The 27,524-nt window shown below is 44.7% G+C and overlaps 1 protein-coding gene across 1 annotated transcript in view; it reads left to right on the forward strand.

Moving 5' to 3' along the window:
- The first annotated feature begins 907 nt into the window (after positions 1-907).
- CFAP47 (cilia and flagella associated protein 47) overlaps positions 908-27,524 on the forward strand; it is a 72,863-nt gene continuing 46,246 nt past the window's right edge. Inside the window, exons 1-23 of the mRNA XM_078611400.1 lie at positions 908-2,078; positions 3,632-3,789; positions 4,117-4,232; positions 6,065-6,203; positions 7,238-7,469; positions 8,426-8,559; positions 8,832-8,962; positions 9,895-10,127; positions 11,118-11,316; positions 12,515-12,740; positions 14,191-14,343; positions 14,823-15,018; positions 15,440-15,536; positions 16,257-16,473; positions 17,119-17,363; positions 18,007-18,137; positions 18,981-19,103; positions 20,815-20,946; positions 22,411-22,488; positions 23,095-23,245; positions 23,561-23,652; positions 25,525-25,687; positions 27,001-27,101. Coding sequence (XP_078467526.1) covers positions 1,929-2,078; positions 3,632-3,789; positions 4,117-4,232; positions 6,065-6,203; positions 7,238-7,469; positions 8,426-8,559; positions 8,832-8,962; positions 9,895-10,127; positions 11,118-11,316; positions 12,515-12,740; positions 14,191-14,343; positions 14,823-15,018; positions 15,440-15,536; positions 16,257-16,473; positions 17,119-17,363; positions 18,007-18,137; positions 18,981-19,103; positions 20,815-20,946; positions 22,411-22,488; positions 23,095-23,245; positions 23,561-23,652; positions 25,525-25,687; positions 27,001-27,101 — 3,597 coding nt within the window. The 5' untranslated portion in view covers positions 908-1,928. The remainder of the gene's footprint in view (positions 2,079-3,631; positions 3,790-4,116; positions 4,233-6,064; positions 6,204-7,237; positions 7,470-8,425; positions 8,560-8,831; positions 8,963-9,894; positions 10,128-11,117; positions 11,317-12,514; positions 12,741-14,190; positions 14,344-14,822; positions 15,019-15,439; positions 15,537-16,256; positions 16,474-17,118; positions 17,364-18,006; positions 18,138-18,980; positions 19,104-20,814; positions 20,947-22,410; positions 22,489-23,094; positions 23,246-23,560; positions 23,653-25,524; positions 25,688-27,000; positions 27,102-27,524) is intronic.

Raw genomic sequence — 27,524 nt, forward strand, 5'->3', positions numbered from 1 at the left:
AAATGCACCGACTTTTAGGAAATAAAACATTAATTGTTACAACTGCCGAACCGGGAGGTGGAGTTGAACCCGGTGCCCTCTGGATTAGAACAAGTCCAGCGTGGTAAATATTATGCCACGACAGCTCCCTTCTCAGTTAACACTTTTAAAAAATGTAAAACCGCTACGTTTATTAACGGATACTTATCTATGTGTACGGAGAACCGTTAACCGGTTTTTATGTGGTTACCGGTAATTAACTGTCGTTGAGCTATAATTTGTTTGTCATGTCGCTTCTGAAAAATAATCTAATGGCTCAGTGGGCCTTCGTAAGATTTAAAACAAAATGTAGTTGTATTTGTATAGTATGTATTTTAAGTGATTTGATTACCTTGTTGTTTGACTTGCATCCCACTGGGATTTTTGCACACAGCGTTGGTGTACGGTGTTTTTTTCTGCAATATTTTGCCGTCTTTTCTTGGATTTTCTGTTTGCACTTAGTCACATATTCACTTTAAGATGTTTTCGTGTTCATATTTTTGTTTTTTGTTTGTTGCGGTTGCACCCGATTCAAGAGCCGAATGGCTCACAGGGCTACACCTAATAAATGAAACTTGAAACTTGAAAAACCTTGCCTATAATTTGCACTCCTTTCGTGTTCATCTTCTTCTTGGTTCTTTCGTGTTGTTTTGTTGTTTGTGATTATATGTTGTTGTCACGTTCTGACCTGCCCCCCTTACTGGACACATCTGTGGAAAAGAGCTTTACAGCGCATCTGGTTCCTCCAGTGACGAGTAGCTATTGAGACTGAAGCCGGCGAGCAGCGAGCACGTGGCGGCGAATCGCGCGGCGGCCAACGCGGAGCCGAGCGCCGCGCGCGGATCAGCTGTTGTTTACTCTCGGTTGCCTAGCGACGGGACGCGCACTCAGCGACAGCAGCAGTAGAGACGCATAGAGACACAGGGTCAGAGACACAGGGACAGAGACACAGAGACCAGGTAGACACAGAGACCAGGAGACAGAGACAGGGGGGTGGAGACACAGAGAAAACGAGACACAGAGACCAGGAGACAGGGGGGTGGAGACACAGAGACAGAGGGTGGAGACACAGGGACAAGGAGACACAGAGACCAGGAGACAGAGACAGGGGGGTGGAGACACAGAGACAACTAGACACAGAGACAGGGGTGTGGAGACACAGGGACAAGGAGACACAGAGGGGTGGAGGCAGAGGGACAGAGACAGGGGGTGGAGACACAGGGACAGAGACACAGGGACAGAGACAGGGGGGTGGGGACACAGAGACCAGGAGACACAGGGACAAGCAGACAGACACGGGGACGAGCAGACAGAGAGTCGGGGAGACGAGGAGGCAGAGTTACCAGGAGACACAGAGACACAGAGACGTGGAGAGTGAAGAGGCGAGAGTCAGGGGGTTAGAGACGCAGAGTTACAAGGAGACTGAGAATAATCAAATGAGGAGATGAGGATACATCGGAAGACAGAGGGTCAAGGAGACTGAGTGCAGGGACTTCTATTTGGAACTGGGACCGAGTGACAGGGAGACGCGGGTGCTGGGTAGGCGAGGGACTTGGTGGGAAAACCAAAGAGGCAGCGGAGCTTGGAGACGAAAGATCTGACATTGGGGTAAATGAAACTCGTAAAATACCTCTTCTGCTGAAGAGGAGGCATTTCATAAAACAAGGGGAATAGGTTCCAGGGAGAGCCTGTATCTGTAGAACCCTGTGGGCATCGGTCACCTGTTCAGCGAACAATCAGTGAGACGAGACCAAGGTGGCAATCGGCCGACACTTAACGAGGGTAGGACGCAGAAGATCTGGGACCTAAGGTCCTCTGAACTTGGGGCTGACCTGGACATCGACCGAAAGTGAGAGATAAAAGGGAACCCCGTGAATCTGAAGGAAGGAGGCGGCCTAGGGGCTCTGGCCATGGCTGAGTCGGCGCTGCTGCTGGTGGTGTCACCTCGTGTGGTGGAGTTCGCGGACGCCATCCCCGGCCGCCGACTCTCTGCCGTGGTGACAGCGAGGAACGCGGGGGACAGGAGCCGTCGGGTCCGCGTGTGCGCCCCTCGCTCCGGCGTGAGAGAGACACACGCGGCTGTCACACACACACATGTGCTGTCACACACACACACACGTGGCTGTCACACACACACACACACGTGGTGTCACACACACACATGTGCTGTCACACACACACACGTGCTGCCATACACACACACACGTGGCTGTCACACACACACACACGTGGCTGTCACACACACATGTGCTGTCACACACACACATGTGCTGTCACACACACACGTGCTGTCACACACACACGTGGTGACACGCACACACGTGGCTGTCACACACACACACACGTGGCTGTCACACACACACACGTGCCACACACACACACACACCACACACGTGCTGTCACACACACACGTGCCACACACACACACACACGTGGCTGTCACACACACACACGTGGCTGTCACACGCACACACACACGTGCTGTCACACACACACGTGCTGTCACACACACACGTGCCACACACACACACACACGTGGTGTCACACACACACACGTGCCACACACACACACACACACGTGCCACACACACACACACGTGCTGTCACACACACACGTGCCGACGTGCCACACGCACACACACACGTGCTGTCACGCTACACACACACGCGTGTGCTTTCACTGCAACACCGCTACAGGATGCACAATGCACGCGCCGCACACACATGACCCTGCTGTGCACCACTGCATGCCCTGTGCATTGCATGGCGCCGGCAAAGATATTCGGGGGGTGGCCTCGTGGTCGCGCGTTCGCCACTCGTTGCAGAGGTTCACGGTTCGAATTTCCAGCAGCCGCCCTGGTTAATACTGCGTATGTATCATTAGTCGTAAAATTACGTTAAATAAGCCGTGCTGTTATGCACAAGAGCAGGCCATAGTGTGTCGTCTTCGTGGTCCTAATTTGCCAAATAAAAAATATATATTCGTGAAGAACTACTCAATTTGGATTCACAAGATTGTAAATGTTGTGGCTTGGCTCTCCAACCCACCGGTGTGCTGTACTAGTAACGAATTGGCATGTTCTGTTTACGTGACAAACCTTACTAATTAGCCGTATTGGGTGGTGGCGGGTTTAACGACACATTTATATATTTACGCAATCTAACCCAAAAAAACACGAATTATGCATGATATTAGTCGCTGCCTCCCCTGACCGTACGTCCCTGACTATGAAGCCAACTCAGGGGCATCGCGATGTAACTTGTCCTGCAAGGGTCGGCCAATCCTCTGGCACCGGGAAACCGTGGGACTTTCCTCATAGGGACCCTTCGGATGAAAACCCGTTGTGCCAAGCAATCCCACGCCAGGCCGGGCGTGGTGTTGGCCACTCACCCCCTCGTGTGCCGTGCCGGCCTTCATAGGTGCTCGCAAACAGCATTTGCCCCTACAGTCTGTTGAAGCTATACGGGGGATCTTCGTCTTTGTACTGAGTGTGGGGAATGGGGGGGGGGGTCGTGGCGCTTGCAGAATGGCTTTGAGGCCGTGGCATCACAGCAGCTGTCTACTATAACTCTTGTTTTCCCTGTGTCTGTGTCGCCCATACATCTGCTATAGGCATTTAAGCTGCACGGAGTTCCTCTGCAAGAACAACATTTGGCTCCTGGTCTGTCCATTGCTGCCACCGTAGAGTTCTACATGGAGCACAAGGGATCTGTACGTGATCGTCTACTGCTGCTGGTTGATGGAGACTCAATTGAGGTCCCACTCATTGGGCAAGTTCTGACATTCATGGAAATAACACACGACCACAATGTTGTCCAAGTTGTTAGTAAAAATAAATTTGTCGGAAGAACATCTATTCATCTGTTAAAATCTATTCTTACACTCATAATGTATCTATCAGATGATGCAAATTATATGGTCATTTTGTGTACATAAAATTATGAGGCCACAAAGTGAAAAACAATACAAGAAAGAATATGTGAAATTAATTGAATCATGATCCAGAATCGTGACAATTCAACAAATCACGATGGGGGTGAATTATCAAATATCTAATTGTTACGTCATGTTTGTGATTCTCCGTCTCGCAATGGCAGGTTTTCTCCAGCTTGTAGCTTAGATGTACAGAAAGAAGTGGACTTTGGGTGTGTTCTGGCCAATGGTGCCATGCTCCAGCAGAACATCACAGTGGTCAACCATGGTTCTGCTCCAGGTAGGCCATTGCTTGTTTGTTGAACTTCTTTACCATCATAAGCAGCCAACCGTGCTGATCAGAGGTGTGGGGAAGGACAACAAATTAAACACAAAAAGCAGTTCTCAATAAATTAGTTTTCAATCTAGATTTGAAAGTGCATAACTCTAGTGACTTCCTAATATTGGAGAGAAGTGTTCCAGACAGCTGTAGAAGCGCATCAGAGAGCGCACAATGCAGTGCCCGTCTTTGTTCGATGGTTTTCCAAAAGCCGCTTCGAGGATGGCTGGAGTTTGCGTGATGGTTTATGCTCCTTGGCGAGATCAACAAGATATTTGAGTTAAAGCAAAGTATTGTATTCTTAGGTTTTTTTCGGTAAAGTCACGTAGGTAAAAAATTGTAATTAATGAAAGTAAAATTAAAATAAAATAAAAATCACGACGTTTCGGAGGCAACACAAGCTTCCGTCTTCAGGTGGAACAGTCACAGCACGATAGCTGTACAGCGGACTTTGGGTGTGTTCTGTACAGCTATCGTGCTGTGACAGTTCTACCTGAAGACGGAAGCTTGTGTTGCCTCCGAAACGTCGTGATTTTTATTTTATTTTTATTTTACTTTTATTAATTTTTATTTTTTACCTACGTGACTTTACCGAAAAAACCTAAGAATATGAATCCTTGCAGTCACGAAAGCTTCAAATCTAGAATCAAAGTATTGTAGTTCACAATACCATCAGTGCCGATGCTCATTTTGCGTATTAAGTTTACCTAAATGTAACATGAGCATATAATTTGCAAATGTAATGATTAATTTGATGATCCACCAGTCATTGCGTTGGCTGAGTAACCAAAGGAGCAGGGTGTGCTAATAATCTCTGGGTACGAACGTGAGGATGAGATGTTAATCAATACATTGATGTATCATGTATGTATTATGTGTCTACAAAGATCATCACAAATACTTGATTTCACTTATTTAACCAAGGGAAAGAACTTTGAGACTAATACTTGTGTTCTGCATAGATCTATTTGTTTATTCTATTAACATTTTAATGGTGGATAATGTTCAAGTTTAGACTTTTAGCTGAGATGTTTTTTTTTGTAAATCATGTCACATTGTCTTTGATATTTTATTTTACCAAAAACAGCTTGCCTAGACGTTTACGGAAAATCATGCAGACTGTAACCAAAAACTTACAGAAACTTAAGAAGTCACTAGATAGTAAAAACGCAATGCATATTTTAACTTAAAGCTTTGGTTTTCATTGCCACTACTATGATCTATGTTTGTTTTTTAAGTTAGACCATGTCGTAATTTATGCCACCATTCGTGTCATTAACCCTCTACCAATTGACAAAAATTGCCACATTTACAAAGATCCATGCCAAGGTATTGATCAAATTCTGATCAATAAATCTTTTCACTGGTGGCTAAAGAATTTTGATTAATGACTTTAACACCAACGTACTTTTCGCTCCAACTTCTTTAAGCTTCTTATGCACCCGGAACTTACGTGGGATAAATTTTACGCATATATTCATCAATGAATAATGATCGTTGAGCTTAAGATGCGTGCATCGATCCACTAAAGATTGTGTGGCTTCACATGAATCCCCCAGACAATAGAGGCCACTACATTCACCACAATACAACAAAATAATACATTCTTCAATCACTATAATTAATTGAATTTGTCAGTGAGGGGCGCAGTCATTATTACACCCTTACTGGACAACTTGTCCGATGTGCTTTCAGATCAATATGCACAGCACATCAGTATGCACTCTGTTAATATAACCCAATAGTACAGAGCGGCTTTTTTAGCTGTTGATTTCTGGTGTGTTTTGCTACAGGCGAATTCCATTTCAGCTGTGAAGGGGAAGTTATGTTTAGTTTCCGGCCAAGCAGTGGCATGGTACCCCCAAAAACCATGCAGCCCGTACAGGTGGAGTTCTGTGCAAGCAGCCCAGGGCATGTCCTTCAAACCGCACTGTGAGTAAGACCATAGGGACACGGGGCCACATTCCCATGCAGATCCAGTGGGCTGAAATATTGTGGCAGGAGACTCTGAAATTGGTTCTTCAGGCCATATTCTTAGGTTTTTATTTTTTATTTTTATTTTATTTTACTTTTTAATGTTTTTACCTACGTGACTTTACCGACAAAAACCTAAGAATATGAATCATTGCAGTCACGAAAGCTTCAAATATAGAATTCTTCAGGCCACTTTGGCAAATGTTTGTGGTGTCATCATAAGACGTGTGCGTTTCAGCCAGTGACGACGCAGCACTCGACTTGTTCATTTAACACATTCTTGCGGAGGGAGCTGGTAGGAACGTTGGGTTTCTCGGTCAATGGCCAGGGTCAACGGCGGCGTGGTGTATTCCGCAAATATGGCCGACTGTGAGGGCGGGCACAAGCCGGCGTGAGTAGGTTAAACGTTGAGTTTTATAAGGGCACCACGGGGTGACCAGCCCCTCCCCACCCAGCCCCACCCTCCCCACCCAGGCCCTCCCCACCCTCCCCACACAGCCCCACCCTCCCCACCCAGCCCCTCCCTTCACGACGCACGGACGGACACAATAATCCCCTGTGGGCTGGTGTAACCAGGAGGTTCCTACCAGTATCACTCGCCACTGATGTTGGACCGTGGCCAGACTGGCAGATGGACGAAACATATATTTAAAAAAATTTGTTTTATTTTAAAATAGATGGGCAATTATTTTAACTGGGAGATCACACAATGCTTTATTATCTCTTGTTGTAACTTCCTGACCCACCCCTACTGGACATCAGTGAAAAATAGCTTGATAGCTCATCAGATTTCTCCAGGATAAATAAATATTCTGATCAAGATTCTGATCTAAAATGTAAACACAACTACCATCATGTGCACATATTCCATTGCCTAAGCCTCCTCGTTCTGGACTGATAGATGAAGCACACAGTGTCTATATTTGCCTTTAACTCTAGGCCATAGAATTGAGGTTGTTTCATGTGCCCTCGTAATGCGCTGTGGATTTCAGGGTACGGCTGGATGGCCGTGAGGAGGCACAAGAGGTGCAGCTGAGGGCAGAGGTTGTGCAGCCGCGCTTGGAGGTTCTGTCTCCCTCTGGGGACGAGGAGCTGCAATGCTTGAACCTGGGGGCGGCCTATTACAACACAAGCAGACAGGGCCAGGCTCTCCTTCGCAACCCTGGGCCCGAGGCCCTCAGCTGGGTGGCAGTTCTGCAGGAGGACACGGCCGGAGAAGAAAAGGTGGGATCGGGGTTTCCTTACGCCACGTAAATGAAATTTGTGATGGAACACTTTGGACGTAAATGTGTTGTGGTGGCTTGGTGGTTTGGCGTTTGGGGTTCATCTTTTGGTCAGCATAATTATCCAGCCTGGCTTTATTTATTGATTGTAAGTTCAGATGGATATCTAACATAAAAGGGGTACTTGTGTTTAACACAACGCAATACAAATGTTCGTGTATAAAATGCCTAAATATGACTGCATCTCCAAACAATATGGTAATTGCACTTCGTTTTTTCTCTCCAAATTTGAGGAATTATCTGGACTGAATCACTCATTTGCACACATGAAATAAGTGTAATAATTGTAATGAGACATGCAGCTCATGGAAGAACTGACCATATGGCTAAGGCTTCAAAACATTGAGCCTGCAGCACTTAGATTCGCAATTTTTATCTGTATAACCACTGATTAATAAACTGAGTGCTTAAGTATAGTGGACAGATGGGTCTCGGGCTTGTTACCATTACTGTAATACAAAATCCCCATCTCATGAAATTTCAGCTTTCACTGAATGAGGCAAAAAAATTAATTTTTATTTGAATGCCATTTGATGAAAATTTCTCTGGAGCAGTGCTTGGGAACTGCAGTGGCACAAATGTAGGTCAGAGGTCACTTTGAAGGGGTGTCAGAAATAGTGCTGTACTATCAAATTCCACGGGCCCTAATCTAACAATGGGTTGACACATTTTCCTGCAAGAGTTCATCATGCATACTCTACTTCATCTCATGATATGATATATTTCCCGCACTTCCGATTAGCACAGTTGGCTGCATACGGTGCAAAATAATTTCAACATACACGCTGGTAGCACAATTGAACTCAAATTGGAGGAAAGAGGAAACAGCGTGAGTGAAATGTTATTTGTGGCTACTGTGTTTTATTATTGTACGTGTGCGTGTGCACTGCGAGGCAGAGTGTGAATGTGGTAGATGCTTCAGCTCCCAGGCATGAGCTGCAGGGAGTGCTACACTGCTTCCCAAGTCAGGGAACTCTGCGTCCGCACGAGGACATACCTCTCACGCTCACCTTCAGTCCACGCCACACACGGTGGGTCAAAGCCACCATTCAGTTGCCACACTCATCACATTGTGAGGAACGTACATTGCAAGCAATGAGAGTGAACTCTAGATTTGAAGATTTCGTGACTGCAAGGATTCATATTCTTAGGTTTTTTTCGGTAAAGTCACGTAGGCAAAATTTTTATTTTTACTTTTATTAATTTTAATTTTTTTTACCTACGTGACTTTACCGAAAAAAACCTAAGAATATAAAAAAAATAAGAGTGAACTCACGGAGTATTCTGTTGCGTATCACTGCAGAGATCGCACTGGCTGGAACCACATGGATCGACCGCCTCCAGGACATAACTACGCTCTCTTTATCCACTTTGAGATCGTCGGCAGCCAAAACAGCTCTGTCATTCCTCCAGGGCAACCCCAGCAGCCACATGGTACAGGTGATGGTCGATACTTCGTCGGTTCCATATGATCGTCAATTATTCTCACAGTCAATACGGCAAAGGGGTGGTGTTATGGATGTGTTAATACTGTTGACATTGTTGGGAGATTTTCTGTTGTGAAACAACCTGTACGTGCGATCACAATCCTTCACCCGATATTCCTTAGGAATATGTTTTGTGCAAACACCAAATTGTGCTGTCTTCAGCTGTGCAGATAGTAGAAAGGTTTGCCTATTACCGATTTAGACACATTTTTGGGTGGAGTCATTCGTTACCAGATTTGAGACCAGTTAACTCATCGCGCAAGAAAAGGTCGTTTTATTTGGTGTGAGAGCCTACATTAAAATACACGCTTTAATCTTTGCTAGCCAACTCTTCTCATATGGGCATAGCATCATTCTCCAGAGCTAAGTAACATTCTGTTGTTGCATAATTATCGAGGAGAGTATGGTTGAGATCATTCATAATCTTTCAGTATTATTTAACACATTTTTGTCGTGATATTTATATTGGGAGTGGTGTACAAGCACTTATAACAAAACCTCAACACATCAATTGAGAGATGAATCTCTGTAATAAAGAAGGGTCTTTCCCCCAAACATATAATTTTACTATTCTATGGCTCTTTCAGTAAAGTCACGTAGATAGGTATAAATGAATGAAAATTATAAATATAAAATAAACAACTATAATTTTACTCTTAAGGGCTAATCGGAGGCGCGGGGGAAGGACAACAAACTAAACACAAAAAGCAGTTCTAAAGAAATTCGTTTTCAATTTAGATTTAAAAGTGCATAGCTCCAGTGGCTTCCTAATATCGGAAGTAAAAGCGCTCCAGACTGCCACAGAAGCACATCGGTAACTTCATTCGTGAAAGGGAAGCTTCTGGCTGCGTGAACCCTCCTCCTCCTGCTGCTGCCCAGGCTTGGTGGGAGTGGAGCTTGCCGTGACAGCCACGGCTCAGCCTCTGCTGCTGAGCACGGTTCCGTCTCCGCTGGTGTTCGATGTCGGTGCGTGTGCACCGGGCGCACGCGTCGAGATGCTCTGCACCCTACGCAACGAGTCGACCGTGCTGCCGCTGTACTACCGCATCCCTCGAGTGGCCCACGTCCAGGCCATTCCAGCCGAGGGCAAGATACCGCCTGGCCAGACACAGGTATCCAATGGGAATTTGGCAAGCAATGGGCCAGGGCACATGGCACGATTTTACATAAAATGTGGAGGTCAATTCTGCACCTCAAGCATCACTGTCATCTCCATATATATAAAGGCAAAGTTGTGAATATGTGTGTCTGTTCAAAATGTTTAGCGTACTTTCCGACATGCAACAAACTGGAAATTTGCCATGTGGGTACTTTCCAGACTATACACCAGTCTGGAAAGTACGCAAGTGAGCTGTGACGTCAAATCTGTCATGTGACCCGCGTATGTGGAAGCGTAACGCATTGTAGTGTCGTGGTTAGCGCGTTGCGCTACGAACCCGGCGACCCGAGTTCAATTCCTGCTCACGGCCACCACCAGTGACAATTATTTGAACCGCTCCTGGGCCTCCCCTAGGTCGACTCAAATGAGTAATTGGTGTGGTGTGTGAACATCGCCACTGGGGAGACAAAGGCGGCCGGGCGTGGTGAATCCAAGTCCCGGGCGAAGCCGGGTAGTACAGCTAGTATGAAGTATATATGGTAAAGATGCAGGTGCAATCCTCAGCCAAGACAGACCCATCATAAGCATGCTCTAGGACTCTATTTAAAAGGTGTTAAAGGTGCAGTCCTGCAATTGCTTGCTCATGCCACTACGAGTAGAAGAGCCTTCACTCGAGGGACCTCTAGAGAACTCCTCTTATGAAGGGTATATTGGCCTACTCATCCAAGCTGCCCAAACATTTTTTAAATAAGTGGGAGTAACCGCCATACTTTACCCCACCTCATGCGACCTACCACTCGACTAACTGTGGTGTACCCACTTGTTCTGCTGGGTGGACAGACGCAAGGGGATTCAAGAAACTTGCACCAATTTTTTTAATGTCACACCGGGAGTTCGAATTGAACCAGCGACCTCGGTCGTGCCGCCGTTCTATATTTCTTCCCCTTCCTGTGTGTTTGTTGTGAGCTGAAACGCTGCCGCTTTGCGCTGTGTGTGTGGGCAGGACGTGGTGCTGTCATTCCGACCCAAGCAAGTCGGGGAGCTGCAAATGCGGCCCACGCTCGAGCTGTTGGGTCCCGTGGTGCCCCGAAGTGGCGGTGGCCCCGTGGGGCTGTCGTTGAAACCATTCCACCGTATTCCGATGCAAATGAGTGGCCAGGGCATCCCAGTCACTCGCCGTCCCAACCCCGCCTTTAACCCAGGTCAGGCTCGCTGACAGTCGAATAAACATCTTGAAAATGCGACGGTACTCAATATTTCTAGATTTGAAGCTTTCGTGACTGCAAGGATTCATATTCTTGGGTTTTTTTCGGTAAAAGTCACGTAGGTAAAAAAAATTGTTATGTAAAAAATGTTATGTAGACTAGCCGTAGTTTCAGCCGCACCAACCTTACCATAATAATAAAAAGGGGGCCTGTCCTGGCTCCTCCCCCCCTCAACCAGTATATATACGGGGTAGTATCTCTTGGAATTTCGCATTTACTTGATACAGCTATCGTGCTGTGATGGTTCAACCTGAAGACGGAAGCTTGTGTTGCCTCCGAAACGTCGTGATTTTTATTTTATTTGTATTTTATTTAACTTTTATTAATTTTAATTTTTTTTTTACCTACGTGACTTTACCGAAAAAAACCAAGAATATGGTACTCAATATACAGGACGCAGAGTAGCTCGCCATTGGTACCATTGGCATGGTTGCTGAAGTTTTATGTTGTAATTGCATGGTCATCCAGTTTTGTATCTGGGGAATTAACAAATCACACCATGTGCTGTAAAATGGGTGTTACAAACCTCATGTCCAGTTTGAAAACTAGATATAAAATTCAAGGCCGTAGCCATGGAGTCAACATTGGTGGGGACCAAATCTTCAAGGGGGTCTGGGGGTCCCCCTCCCCAGAAAAAAAAAATCTAAATTTGAAAACGAATTTCCTGCCTAAAATATTTAAAAAAATTCACTAACACATGGGATGGATTTTTATTTTATTTTTTACAATAATGTCTAATAGTATATTGTATTACATTGCAGTTTTTTCTTTTATACCTTTTCTTGTTTCATTGTATGTAATGGCAGAGATTAGGGATTAATAAAGTACAACCATAACCACAATCATATAAACAGAAATCTATTTTATAGCAATATATTGGGGGGGACATTTTGAGCATAATTGAATATGAAAATTACGGCCTTGATAAAATTAAATTATGATTATATATCCCCAACCACAATGAGTGGTATATCCTCGAAATATTTTTTAAATAACAATGGATTTTCTTCAGGTTATATTCCTCTGGTTAAACACAACCAACATACCGCAGCATGGTGGGTGTGGAGAGGATTGACTGAAGGAGCGTGCACGTACGTACGCAACACTGACAAACACTCCGCCACCTTTGTCGCAGGCCTCACTCCGCTCATCTCCAACGCGACGGGCACGCTGGTGGAAGTCAGAGCGGCTGAGGCTTCCAGTTACACGGCTTCGGCACAAACCGCGCTGCTCAGCTCGGCCAAGACACACATCCACCAGCACAGGCGCAGCCACAGCGCCGACGACGGGGCGGCCCTCCTCTCCTTTCCCAACGACCGCGCGGCCAGCGTGCGGCCCAGTGACAGGAAGCAGCCCTACCGGTGCTTATAAACTATCAACAACATTTTTTTTTGTACTCCAAGTAAGGCCCACTGAGCTATACAGCTCTTTTTCAGAAGCGACCTGGCCGCAAATGATTGCTCAACGAAGTAGCTTATCATGTAGACGTTTATTGCAGCCAAAAACTCTTAAACACGTGTATCTAAATGTGGAGGGAGAATACTCAAATTCCAAATATACAAGCGTCAGTGTCGGGATCGAAACCACGATCTCCTGCATACCTGGCGAGGTAATTAACATCTCGCCACCGTGACACCCCTTCGCGCGGCTTAGACCACGCAAAGCCTACGCTGTGCGTTAGGAGTGTTTACACCATGCACGGTGGTGCCGCGAACTTTCGTGGAATATGATAATTGTTTTTTTACCCTTCTATCTGGCAACAAAACTGACACCTTTTTTACAAGGAGTAATTTTTGCATAGACCACAATACCTGCAGCCATAATGCAAAAAAAAAACATAACTCTGATAATATATGCACTGTCCTTGAAGTTGATTGGTCCACACCCGAGACAGCTTTCCTTAGAGCCTAGTCTCACATGGGTTTTTTGTTTGCATTATGACTGCAGGTATTGTGGTCTATGCAAACATGACTCCTTGTAAAAAAGGTGGCAGTTTTGTTGCCAGATAGAAGGGTAAAAAACCAATTATATTTTTTACTGGCAAATTAGGTTCCAATGGTGTTTCGTGGAATAGTCAATGGGCATGTGACGGCGCATTGGAAACGCAATAACTGTTAACTCACCATATGCGTTGCGGAGTGGTTACGCGCGGTGAGTATCAACACTGCATTATGAACCCAGCAGCTCGACCACGGCTGACATCAGTGGTGAGTGATATATGATTCAATCTTTGGCCAAGCCCTTCAATAAATGGTACTGATGTCGTTTAGGTAGGGCTTAATAATTAAATAATATCGTTTAGCATTCTTGCAGTCTTATCTCGGGGTATGATATTTTATCAATTAAAATACCTCCTCACATCTCAAGTTCATAGATCTCGCCAGCTAAATACAGCCTCAGAATTTAGCAATATAATACATGGGCTGATAGAACTACACTTTTAATCTAAATATTAATAAAGTCAAAATATCAACCAGTATCTCAGAATGACAATCAGCACTACACTTGTTACAAAGCCCATACGACGGAGACTTGTGTTGCCTCCGAAACGTCGTAATTTTTTATTATTTTATTTTTACTAATTTTCATTTCATTTTTTTACCTACGTGACTTTACCGAAAAAACTACGATCCTTGAAGTCACGAAAGCTTCAAATCTAGAAAGAAAACAAAAACCCACTTGCCTGATGCAAATGCACGCAACGTAACAGTGGATTGAAAAATATTTGTAAATTACTTTTCCTGCTTGCGTTTTACTGCCGTCTTGTCGTTTGCCCGCGTCTGACGCAAGTGCGATCCTTTGTCTTCCTAGAACGATATTCACAGGCGAGGGCCGGCACACGTACATCGACCCGGATTTTGCGTACACTGATGAAGAGGAGCTGCAAAGGCAGGAGCACAAGGAACGCTACAGCCACTTCATCCAGCAGCTGAGAAACCAGCGCCTCTCTAAGCTGCAAGCCAGGTGCGCTCCGCAGAGCTCTTATATGGGTCTTACCCTGTCGACGTTAATGACCATTGTTTTAGTCCCAGCCCCTCCACCACAAATACCGACTCCAAAAATAATTTGGGTTCATTTGAGCAAATTTACCCTGTTCAAAACTTAAAACACACTTTGATTTTTTTTTAAGTCAAAATGCAGCATGTGCATTTTTTTTACTTTAAATACAGAGTAGGCAGCTACAATATATAAATGCCCAATGTGTAAATATCAGGTTTTATAAATCAAACCTGCAATGTATTGTCCTTTATTTAATGGATTTAAATCCATTGAATGTATTGTACTGAATAGTATGAAATTCTTCCAGCAGTGCCGTGAGCAAGCAATTGCGGGGGGGGGGGGGGGGCTGCATTTGTTTTATTTGTAGCAGCTGCCCATTGTTGCCATTTCGTTTTCGCTTCATGACAGCGGTCTACCACCTCCACGTGTGTGTGTGTGCACAGAGAAAACAATGGGAATGAGAACTCTGCAGACTTGGGCATGGAGCCGGCTTCCGGCCTGTCTCCTCCCAGCCCCAAACCGCCAGCAAGAGATGCGATTGCACATGGAAGGAGAGTCACGAGGCCAGGCCAGAGGCACAGCCGGGTGCTTACCACACGAGACCTGACAGCCACCGAAGTGAAGGCGTCTATTCGTCCCGTGAGTCATTATTAACCGTTTTCCCCGTTCCGAGACGTTTCAAAGTTGTAGGGGTGGGTTGCCGTTCCGATGACGTGCGTGGACAAAATCATCAGAAGAAAATCCGATGACGTACGTGAACAAAATCAGAAGAAAATCCAATGGCGTGCATGAACAAAATCTGAAGAAAATCCGATGACGTACGTGAACAAAATCAGAAGAAAATCCGATGACGTACACGTACTGATTATGTGCACGTACGTCATCGGTACTATTGAACCCGGCATCGGAATGGGTTAAGCATGTGATGATGATTTGTTGAATCGATTAAAGATTGTTTTGCTCATGATAACTGCATAGAATGGATGATGTGTGCGATGGTGCAAACGGGCTAAAATTGTAGAAAAAGTTGACACGTGACAATGTGATGTGTGTCTGGCAGCATGTGGAGGGTCTAAACGCTGTGCCAGCTACACTGCAAGAGAAGGATGACTGCAGCATGATTTTGTCTCCCCAGCAACTCCTTAAAGTGATCATAGGTGAGAGCTTTCTTCGCTCGTACAATACAGAAGCGACGGGTGCAAGCAATAATGCCCCTCGAAGGATATCTGCTTCTGCCAAGTATGTGTGCATTGAGTGAGGAAAGAGCTTGCTTACATATCTTGCTCAAACAGTGCAAGCAGACTAAGAATTTGCCTCTGTATTTGTATACATTGTGCGGAACTGTGGAGTGGCTTGTCGCTATGATCCTAGTAATATGCTAATCGTGAAGTAAATTGGCTCTCTTGCCCTGAAGAGTTGGGCCAGCCTGCAATACACTATGGGATTGTACTGACCTAATGCCATAGAAACAGGTGGGTCCAAATACAGCCTTGGCCTGGCATGACTCCAGCCCTCTACAAAACTATGGAAGCCAGGCAAGCGGTGAACGGACATGGTGCTGGCCACACCACCTAATGCAAAGTGCCAACTTACAAAATCACTCCTAACTTTTACCAGTACATTTTTTCTTTTAAAGCTCATCAATTAATTTACTTTTTGAGTGCCATTAGAACGTATCTATGAAAGTACATTCACCAACAAATTTAATATAAAAATTACCTATAAAGAAAAAATGCTAAAATTTACAACAAACAAAAAACACATCATTGGCTTGTTTTGTAACATTGTTACTGCACATTTCAAAACTGTTATACGTGAAAAGTAGAAAACTAAGGTATAATGTATTTACGTGCGTGCATGCATGTGCGTGTTCCAAGGCCCAATGCCGCTGGATTTTGGAGAGGTGTGTGTCGGCTCGGCCGTAAGCAGGAGGCTGCACGTGGTCAATGGGCTGGAGTACCACGTGCTGGTCTGCCTGTCCACCGAGTGCCCCGAGCTGCAGCAGGGCAGCCCCTTGTCACAGGTGGTGCCTCCCTTGTCCCGCGCCTCCCTGCCTCTTCTCTTCCAGCCCAGCCAACTTGGCAGGTTTCAGAGGTACCTCCTGTCCGTTAACAATAGAGGTCACAGTGTCGATGCATGCAATGCCGCTAATAACTGCAAGTTTGACTGTCTTCTGCCTTGATCTGCCCCATCATAAACACCCCCAAGTTACATCTATACATCGACTGAACATTTATTTTATTTTAATTAATCATGCATGAGAGGGTTAAACAAAGAGCTTCCTGCCAAGGCTTTCTAGGAGTCACGAAGTTGGGTTATAATTTGCACGTTCAGCTAAGTGATTAACCTTGGCATGACATCGCCAAGGGGCATAAACCATAACGTGAACGCCAGTCATTCTCACAGCAGTCATCCTTAAAAGTTAATTGCTCCAGTTGCTTCCTAATTTCGGAAAGAAAACCGTTCCATACGGCCGCAGAAGGGCATCTGAAAACGCGCTGGCTAGCCATCAAATAAAGATGGTCACTGCATCACTAGCCATCAAACAAAGAAGGTCACTGCATCACGCGCTTTCAGATGTGCTTCTGCGACCGTGTGAAACGCTCATTTTTCCGAAATTAGGAAGCCACCGGAGCTACGCACTTTTAAATCTAGATTGAAAACTTCTTTAGAACTGCTTTTACATAGTCGTGTAGGTGCTCATTACTCTCTTTGACGTGGCCTATTTCCGCTCGGCAGGTCGTTTTGGTACAGCGTGAACGAGCACCACTCGTCACACCTCGTGGTGCTGGCAGAGGTGGTGCCCTTAGAGCTGGAGCTGCGTCCCGCCGTGCTGAAGGTGGCGGCAGTCGAGGGCCTGGCCTCCGAGCTGGGTGTGCGGTCATCGGTGCGGCTGTGTAACCCGCGCAACCTGCGCGCCTCCTTCTCCTGGGAGCCTGTGCCCAGCGAACTCGGCGTGCCCTTCTCCCTGCGGCCCGCTGCTGGTCTGACCACGTCACTCAATTACACTCAGCTACTTGCGCTCACCATTCATCTCACTGTCTCTTACCTATCCGGGTGAGAGCCCAATGGATAAAAAATAATTGTCACGCACAAGTGTCCGTCCGTCATGCTCTGTATCTCGCCAACGGTTCATGGTAGATTTTATTGGTGGAATGGTCCAGAAGTTGGGTTCTCCGTTGATTCATATTTAAAGCTGATCCGCATGATGTCATTGTAGATGGCTTCGCCACAGTGATGTCACGCTTTCAGGCTGGATGACGCCGTGATGACATCTTTGCACTTAATGCCGAATCCTTCCACAATGCACACACGGGAAAGGGTACGGTGAAGTTATATCCCTCGCAAATGCGCAGCGGTACTTGTCACACTACAAGGCTGTGCACGGTTACACTTCTATAGATCAACATGTTTGATGTTGGTCCCACCAGATTGTTGACTGTTATGAATATTAAGCATTCCTGAGTATTGACACTTTCTATAAATCAGTCTCATGTGGATTTGCACAATGTTGCTTGGCCTTAAATGTGAGTGATGTGGCACAAGTCTCGGTAAGATCTTGGCGAAGAAGCATTTGTCCCGAATTGCCATGTGCTTTGCTGGCACACTGTGACGTGTGTGTTACAGGCTGCGTGGAGGAGAACAGCGAGCTGGAGTGTGAGGTGGTGTGGCACCCTTCGTGCAGGGCCACCGATCAGGCAGAGTTCGTTGTAAACATACAGCACGGAAACTCCCTTCGACTCAAGTGTCAGGCACAGGTACGATGTCCCTATCCCTTACTTCTACTAAGACCGAGTGCTGAATATGCAGGAATTGAATTCACTTCCTACGAGTCAAATTCCTCTTGGAACTGCGATTCTTCTACGGGTCATTCTCATGTAAGAAAATCTTCATTCACTTGAGTTAGATTTTAACAGGTTTTCTGCCATGTATGTATGTTGACCTTCTTTCGCACCATACATATCCACCCGTGCTAATCGGATGTTTGGGAGAAGGACGTGTATGATATGTGCAGTAGGATGGCATTCTCTTGTGATTCTATTGTGAATCTGTGTTAGCTCAGCCTTGGCTTTTCATACTGCTTTACTGTTAAGCAGCGCTGCATATGTCGTCATCAACAAGACCCACATGACTGTGATTTATACTACAGTATTATAGCTTTACCAGTGGCAGTTTTAATGCATTGTCATGGAGCAGTTAACGCTGCACGTGTAAGTAATACAGGTATGGCAATTGTTCTTGAAGAGGACGGGAAATGCTTGGTCATAATAATACTTTCGATTTAAAGCTTTCGTGACTGCAGGGATTCATCTTCTTGGTTCTTTCGGTAAAGTCACGTAGAAGGGAAATAATAAAATAATAAAAATAAAACATAATAAAATAATTCTCACGACGCTGTCATTCCGACAGACCTGCGTCTGAATTCAGACGCTGTCTTTCCGACAGACCTGGTCTTCACCTGAGGACGGCTGCTTGCGTTGTGGCCAAAACGTCGTGAGAATTATTTTATTGTTTTATTTGTATTATTTTATTATTTCCCTTCTACGTGACTTTACTGAAAGAACCAAGAACATAATAATACTCTCAATGGTATTGTGCAGATTGGCGCGGTGAGCGTGCAGTGTGTGGACCAGCGGGTGGTGCTTGGATCTGTGCCGCTCAACATCACAACTGTGCGGAGCGTATTTTTACGCAACATGGGGCAACAGCATGCCTACTTTCAGGTACAATGTGCAGTTGCATCTTTCGTCCACCCAAGGGACACCCGCTTACAACTCGTTCAAACACGATTATGTACAAGTACAGCCCTTTTGTCAAGCCACTGGAAGTTCCATTGTTGTACTGTACTTATATGATCTCATGTCCCTGCTTTCTGCCTTCACAAACCTGCACTGACCAGCATGGTGAAGTATGGTCAAATAACCCCCAATATCCAGCAGTAGATAGACAAACGGATTGTACAAGTTTTAATTACTCTTTGGTTTTTTTCAGGAAAGTCACGTAGGTAAAAAATAAAATAATAAATTGAAATAAATGAAAATAACTAATTTAAATCACGACGTTTCGGAGGCAACACAAGTTTCCGTCTTCAGGTGGAACCGTTATAGCCAGAGTCGCTGTAGTACAGCGAAGACGGAAGCTTGTGTTGCCTCCGAAACGTCGTGATTTAATTTAGTTATTTTCATTTCTTTTCATTTATTTTATTTTATTTTTTACCTACGTGACTTTACCGAAAAAACCAAAGAGTATGAATCCTTGCAGTCACGAAAGCTTAAAATCTAGATTTATTAATTAGCAATGTAACAATTCATCGATTAAGTGGTTAATATAGATTTTTACACTCACGATATATGCGTCAATTTCCGTGTGTAAAAATCGACTGTTGGGGATTTATGGATGTATTGGGCTGACAAATGTCCAGAAATACTGAATAACTTTCATATGCCAATGTTATGCAAATGAAACATATCGGCTAATAGAGCGGACACAACTTTACAAATGACCATGAATAAATGAGAATCCATACAAATGAGACCGCAAAACCGAGACGCAACATAATTGCCCTTTCATTGATTTCGAATGTAAAATGGTGACCGTTCATAAAACCGCTGGGTGGATAAAGCATGAGTAATTAAGAGTTTATAAAATTTAGTATTTGTAACACGCACAGTTTTCATTCACTCTCAGAGGCGGAGTAAACCACAGACGGGCGGGAAGGCAGCCAGAATCGCTGGCAACAATTTGCCCAAGCTCTGTGATCCTGTTTGGTCATGTGTGGTCAGCTCTGTTAATGAGTGCTTATCACATACCGAGTAAGAATATTACTTGCACCTGCCCTATGTAATCTTATTACAGTGGCTGCACATATTCTGGTGATGCAATGTCCCACGAACTGATTCTGCGTATTTGTAATAAACCCACTCCGGACGATATCGTATTCTCTTGTCTTGTCTTTATTCGTTCTTCCTTTACACAGCTCTCTCACACCGCTGGGTTCCTTTTTCCCGTTACTCCCGTTACTCCCGTTACTCGAGCGTGGCGTTCGCTCGCTTTCCTCGCTCCCTCACACCGCTGGCTAACGGCGTTCGGGAGACAGCCTCCGGCCTGCCACGTGGCCGCTGGCGTGCCGGAGGCACAGATGTGGTCTCTCCTCGAAGCTCTTCACACTGACCACGAACTGTCTCTCTCCACCCCTTATATCACCTGGCTCACGTAATGCCACGCAGCCAATCATAAGCCTCTCCCCTGGAACCTTCTAGATGTTGCTATGCAGCCCCAGGGCTACGCCCCTGGCTCGACGTCCCATTGGCTGCGGGCTGAGGCCGGCAGAGCCTATCACCATCGCTAGTTTCCCCCGGGTGCATCCTCATATTACATATTTAACATATTCTGTGCAAGTCTGTAACCAGGTCTTGACAATGTCGTTCCCCTCAGGTTCTAGACCCCAGCCCGTTGCCTGGGCTGTCCATCATGCCAGAGGAAGGGGTGGTGGCCGTGGGTGGAGAGACGGAGTTGGCTGTCTGCCTCACTCCCAGCACTCTTGTCACATTTGACACCAAGGTTCAGGTGTGTCGATCAAAGGGGGTTGGGAAATGGTTGCAGCAGACTGCATGTTTGTGTGTGACTCTATCATACCACCACGACATCGTGTCTTCCTTTTCGCAGTGAAAGGGCTAAGATGTACAACTAACCATCTAGGCTGGAGAGGCAAGTGCTGTTCGTGGGGACATAATGTGGCTGCCAAATTGTCTCCATGCTATGATGAGTGCTATCGTAGCACTCTGAGTAAATTTTGGATTTTACACATTCTAGTGTGGGAGCCCAATCTGCATAGGACACCCACTGTTGACTTCCTTTAAATGGGTACTCAGTTTATTGATCTCCAAAGGGATGATGTGCTGTGTTGACTAAAGAATTGCATTCGAACAGTTACATTTGTAAGTTTAACACTCTAACCCCAGTGCCACCTGGCCACAGATAATGATAATTTCCCAGTTAAAATAATGGATATTGATATTCTTTGGTTCTTTCGGTAAAGTCACATAATAAAAAATTTATTGAATGAAAAAATAAAAATAAGATACAAATAAAAAAAACTAAAAACACTAATGTAGATTGTAGCCTGGTTCTTAATCAGAGTGAGTGTAATGGCAATCTATAATGTAGACTGTAGCCTGGTAATTAAGTTTGGTGAGTGTACTGGCAGTCTAAACCTTTATAAACAGTTTGCCTTTAGAGGCTAATCCCCCTTTTCCTGATGACGACCGCTTGTGTTGCGATCGAAACGTCGTGGTTTTTGTTTTTTATTTTTATTCTCATTTTTATTACTGAAAGAACCAGAATAAGTCTGCATTATAGACTGCCAGTACGCTCACTCAGTTTAATAGCCATTGCTACAGTCTACATTATAGACTGCCAATACGCTCACTAGCTTCAAAACCAGGCTACAGTCTACATTATAGATTGCCAGTACACTCACCAAGGTTAAGAACCAGGCTACAGTTTCATTATAGACTGCCAGTACACTCACCCAGCTTAATAACCATTGCTACAGTCTACAATATAGACTATCAATACACTCACCAAACGTAAAAACTAGGCTACAGTCTACATTATAGATTGCCAGTACACTCCGATTAAGAACCCGACTACAGTCTACATTAGTGTTTTTTTATTTGTATCTAATTTTTATTATTTTTATTCACTTTATTTTTATTATTATTTTTCTATCTACGTGACTTTACCGAAAGAACCAAAGAATATGAATTCCTGCAGTCACAAAAGTTCGAAGTCAAAATTTAATGGATATTAAATTAACAAACTGCCTCTCTGCTTAGCAGAGGTGTGGACTCGAGTCATGTGACTTGGACTCGAGTCAGACTCGAGTCATGAATTTGATGACTTGCGACTCGACTTGGACTTGCATAACAATGACTTTGTCCCACCTCTGCTGCTTAGAGTTGTAACAATAGAATTGATCTAGAAGGAGTGAACATGTAATGTATCTGCTGCTGCTGCTGCTTATTACAGGTGGCATTTCGAGGAGGTAAAAACCAGGAGCTGAGGATCACGGGTTCTGTGGAACCCCCAGCCCTGGAAATTAACGTTGTAAGTTGCTGCTTATTCTGCTGATTGAGAAAAATGTTACGTCGATTAGGTCCATATGAAAATATAATATGTAATGAATATGCCTTGTCTCTTCTATAATTATAAATACATTACAGCGGAGCCATTCACTTTGCACAATTATTCTATCTGCAGTTACTTTATGAGAACTACTGCATAATTACTGCACTGACCATGTGTATCACTCGCATGCAGTAGTTTGGTCATTTCGAGTTAAAGTCTTTCACTCATTGTTTCCAGTAGCCCACAGTCCAGCTACGATCATCAATATCAAACCATGGACAGCATAGTAACGCCCCTGCCCACTTCGATCATTCAATGTCATCATTTTAGAAATGAACCAGGGTTGGGTGGAGAGGGTGGGGCTGGGTGGGGAGGGGCTGCTCACCCCGTGGTGCCCTTACAAAACTCAACGTTTAACCTACTCACGCCGGCTTGTGCCCGCCCTCACAGTGGGGCATATTTGCGGAATACACCACGCCGCCATTGACCCTGGTCATTGACCGAGCAACCCAACGTTCCTACCAGCAGCTCCCTCCGCAGGACAATGTGTTACTAACCGAGTGCCCCTGTGTCTCGTGCGTGCAGAAAGCGCTGCGGTTTGACGGGGTCTACGTTGGTTCAAGCCGCTCTCTTCCGTTCACACTCAGAAATCCGACTCGATGCTGTGTGCAGACGGAGATCGACCTATCAGCTCGTCCGGACTTTAAACTCGCACTCACTCACAATCAGCATGCAGGTGCGCTTCACAAGTTTGTGCCGTCACGTATGAAGTCTGAATCCTATAATATTGTTGCATACTTTTGGCGATAGTATGATGATGTTTGCAGCACAATGTGGATGTTTAGAGCGTCAAAATGCAATCCCCTGTCAAGAATCACAAGGGAAGACACGTGTTCCGTTTACAATGAAGTGAGCTGAGCTGTGAATGAGAAATGTGTAGTAGCCTTCCGAGCTTGGCTTTCTTATAGAAATAGAACACGGAAAACCATGGTTATAGAAACAGAATAACATTTCAACGTTTGTAATTTCCATGGTACGGTTCTATTTGAAGCGTGTCTGAAAGAAGATTTTCCAGGGCTATACTCACTTGAAGTCGACGCTGGACAGACTGTTGGCTGCTCTCTGAACTTCACACCAACAGAGGTACCACTCACATCATCATCATTGCATTTCTAAATGTGCCTATCGCTCGTGGGGAGATCACGGCCATCAAGAGTAAACTATTATCTAAACCGGTCCTGGGCCTTTCCTCACCGAATCAGCCTTAAATGAGTACCTGTTGCGGTGTGTAAACATCGCCACTTGCGAGACAAAACCGACCAGGCGTGGTACTGGCCAACCACTCCCTCGTGTGCCGTGCCGGCCTTCATAGGTTTCTCGCTAACAGCACTTGCCACAACAGTCTGTTAAGGTGGGGATCTTTGTCTTTGTTTGTCACTTCCAAAAATGTATCTCAAAATACAAACGGCAACGTGAGACACGTGCAGTGTATAGGGTCATAAGGAAAATAAATAGAGCACAAGGAAGGAATCCTGACCGTTTACAAACTTCCTCCAGTGCTGGCCTTACGCTCAGGTGCCGTGCATTCAGATCATTGTGAGACTCACACGCTTGGCACATTTATCATAATCTCTTAATCAAGCATTCATTTCTCAAACTGAGATGGTCCAAGTTTTGTACTGGACAGGTTATGTTCCATATTGTGATACTGTTTGGCATTTATGATACGTATTTGAAATTCTTTAATGTTATTCTATCATATTGATGTATATATACTTTGTGTTTTTACATAGAGTGTACAATGTAGATGTTTCAATAAAGTCTCCCTGAGTCTCAAGTCTCTTTTTAAGGAGGGTCCCGGATGAGGATGTTTGGCTAATCCCATTAATGAGCGTTTGGCATGTGAGAGGGAATCAGAAGAACTTAAGAAAGGCCATGCATACAATTGGAAAGCTCTAAAAGCCCCTCAAAACTTTTAAGCACTACTAGTTTTTTCAAATGCCACAAAACAATTGTTCAGTAATTCTAGATTTGAAGCTTTTGTGACTGCAAGGATTCATACTCTTAGGTTTTTTTCGGTAAAATCACGTAGGTAAAAAAATAATAAAATTAAAATTAATAAAAGTAATAATAAAAATAATATAATAATTCACGACGTTTCGGAGGCCTCACTTGATACAGTAAATCTAGCTGTGACGGTCCCACCTGATGACGGGGACTTGTGTTGCCTCCGAAACGTCGTGATTTATTATTTTATTTTTATTATTACTTTTATTAATTTTAATTTTATTATTTTTTTACCTACGTGACTTTACCGAAACAAACCTAAGAGTATAATTGTTCAGTATTCTAAATTGCGATAACAAATTTTTTTAAATAACTCAACTAAACATTTTTTTATTTTACCAGGTAAGAACCATTGAGCTCTACAGCTCTTTTTCAGAAACGACCTGGTCACAAATGATAGTTCAATGAAGTAGCTCATTAATGGAAATTTATATCAACCAAATACTCTAAACTCATGTTTTTAAATGTGGAGGAAAAACCGGAGGATCTGGAGAAAAATCCACGCAACTAAAGGGAGAACACACAAACTACAAATATACAGGCCCCAGGGTCGGGATCGAACCCACAACCTCTTATTTACCAGGCGAGGTAATTAACATCTCGCCACTGTAGCGGCCAACTCACTCTCAAAGAGAGAGAATGAGTCGGAGGCACGAGGAACCACAGGCAAGCGAGAAAGAGTGCTGGGCAGTGAGCCGGCACGTCACCCCCCCCCCCCTCCAAGCTCTGCGGTCCTCTATAAATTAAGGTTTTATCGGCCAATGAATGAGCGTTTAGATGTGTAAACACACATTTAATTTTAGTTCCCTTGTGTTTTATTGAATGTAGTCATCACTGGGTCAATACTACCGATGGATATAAGCACCCTCTTCCCCCAATGTTTGTTTGAGAATAGCGTCGCACTGTGTCTTACGCGAGGGCCTCCCCCGTCTATTGCCTCTGCTACAGGTGGCAGCTTATGACTTCCGCCTGCCCATGCATCTGAACGGCTTGGTGGCTCCCTCGCCCGCACCAAGCACCGTGCCCCCCAGCCCCTCCACCCAGCACATCCGCACCCCGCGCCCTGCGTCATGCGATCCCATCACCCCGGCGAGCAAGGTCCATGCTATTGGTACGGCTATCAAGAGCGTCGTGATCGTAGAGGTGGTTTGCAGGCTGTACGTATGTTTAACTTCTTTCGCACCGTACGTAGCTAAATCGGAGGTGCGGGCAATAATGATTGCAATACTAATTAGAGTATTAATTCTAGATTTGAAGCTTTCGTGACTGCAAGGATTCATACTCTTAGGTTTATTTATTTTTTCCGGTAAAGTCACGTTATTATTTATGTTTTACCTACGTGACTTCACCGAAAAAACCTAAGAGTACTAATTAGAGCAATACGCTAATAATGTACATATACAGCCATTGGTCAATTCCAGTGGCGGCTCCTGCAAAATCTCTCAGGGGGGGCAAATGTCTGGATGATTGATAAGGATAAGGTCCTCCCATGCAATGGATAAATTAACAGCTTAAGCATGTAAAGGCAACTTCACTTCTTTAATATTAATGAAAAATAAAGTGACTCTTACAATACATCTTGTTTGTTTCTATCTCACTATTATTACAATCCACTTAGTTTCTTTTGTTAAAGATTCCACTAGGTGGCGACAAATAACATTGTTGACTGAAACGTGCTTACGTATGATGACGTAAGCACGTTAGTGCGAGCCCTCCCGGAAGCCATAGAGAATGCATTGCAGCGCCCGCCTTTCGAAAAAAGACATCTTTGAATGTAAGTCTATGGGACCACATGGGGCGATTCTCAGCTGGAGGGAAATCGCCCAAAAAGAGGCGGTACTCCACAGAACGTAGCATGACGCTGATTGGACTATATCCAGAGGCACAGTGACGGCTAGCGTGACTCTGTGGTTGAATGACATTGGTGGTGCGTCGCCCAATCGCCCTAATGAAGAAACTGCCCCTGGTCAATTCACTGCTGGGAGAGGTTGTGGGGTCAAAATTCGACCATACTGGATCATGCTGGTCAGTGTGGGTTGGTGAAGATGGTGAGCATAGATTGGGGGGAGCTTAGAAGTACAGTACAGCAATGGCATTTGCTGCATCGTGAGTTGGTATATGCTTCTTTCATTTACCAACCTGCACTGACCAGGCACATTGAAGTATGCTCAAATAAACTGCACGACCTACACATTGTGGCGAGGTCCTCAACGAGCAGTGTATTGAAAAAAGCGGTTGAACATGTACCTGTTATTCTATTACAAATCACATTCATATCATTAGCACGTGGGCTACTTACGGTGTGAAAGAAGTTCAACATACATACATACATGCTGGTTGCACATTCATCATATGAACATGTGAGTTTGGACACGTGCTGAAGCGTTGCCGGTAATGCATTGTGTTTTGTGGGCCTGCTTTTAGCTCTACGGCCACTGCTGCTGATATCTGAGAGCAGCCTGGAGTTTTATTTGCCATCCAACTACATCGGGCTCGGCGTGTCTCCCGAGTCTCTTACCATTCAGGTACTTTCTGCACGTAGCTTCATATAGCCTTAAAACACAAATGCTAAACTACACAATCTACTTTCATCTTCTTGGTTCTTTCGGTAAAGTCACGTAGAAGGGAAATAATAAAATAATAAATATAATACCTAATTAAATAAAATTCTCACGACGTTTCGGCCACAACGCAAGCAGCCGTCCTCAGGTGAAGAACAGGGCTGTTCGGGCGCTGTTTTTCCGACAGCCCTGTTCTTCACCTGAGGACGGCTGCTTGCGTTGTGGCCAAAACGTCGTGAGAATTGTATTTTATTATGTTTAATTTTTATTATTTTAATATTTCCCTTCTACGTGACTTTACCGAAAGAACCAAAAAGATGAATCCCTGCAGTCACGAAAGCTTTAAATCGATACACAATCTACCTTCCTGAAGGGAATACATATTGC

The sequence above is a fragment of the Lampetra planeri genome, chromosome 36, assembly GCF_965212315.1.
Source record: "Lampetra planeri chromosome 36, kcLamPlan1.2.h2, whole genome shotgun sequence".
NCBI lineage: Eukaryota > Metazoa > Chordata > Hyperoartia > Petromyzontiformes > Petromyzontidae > Lampetra > Lampetra planeri.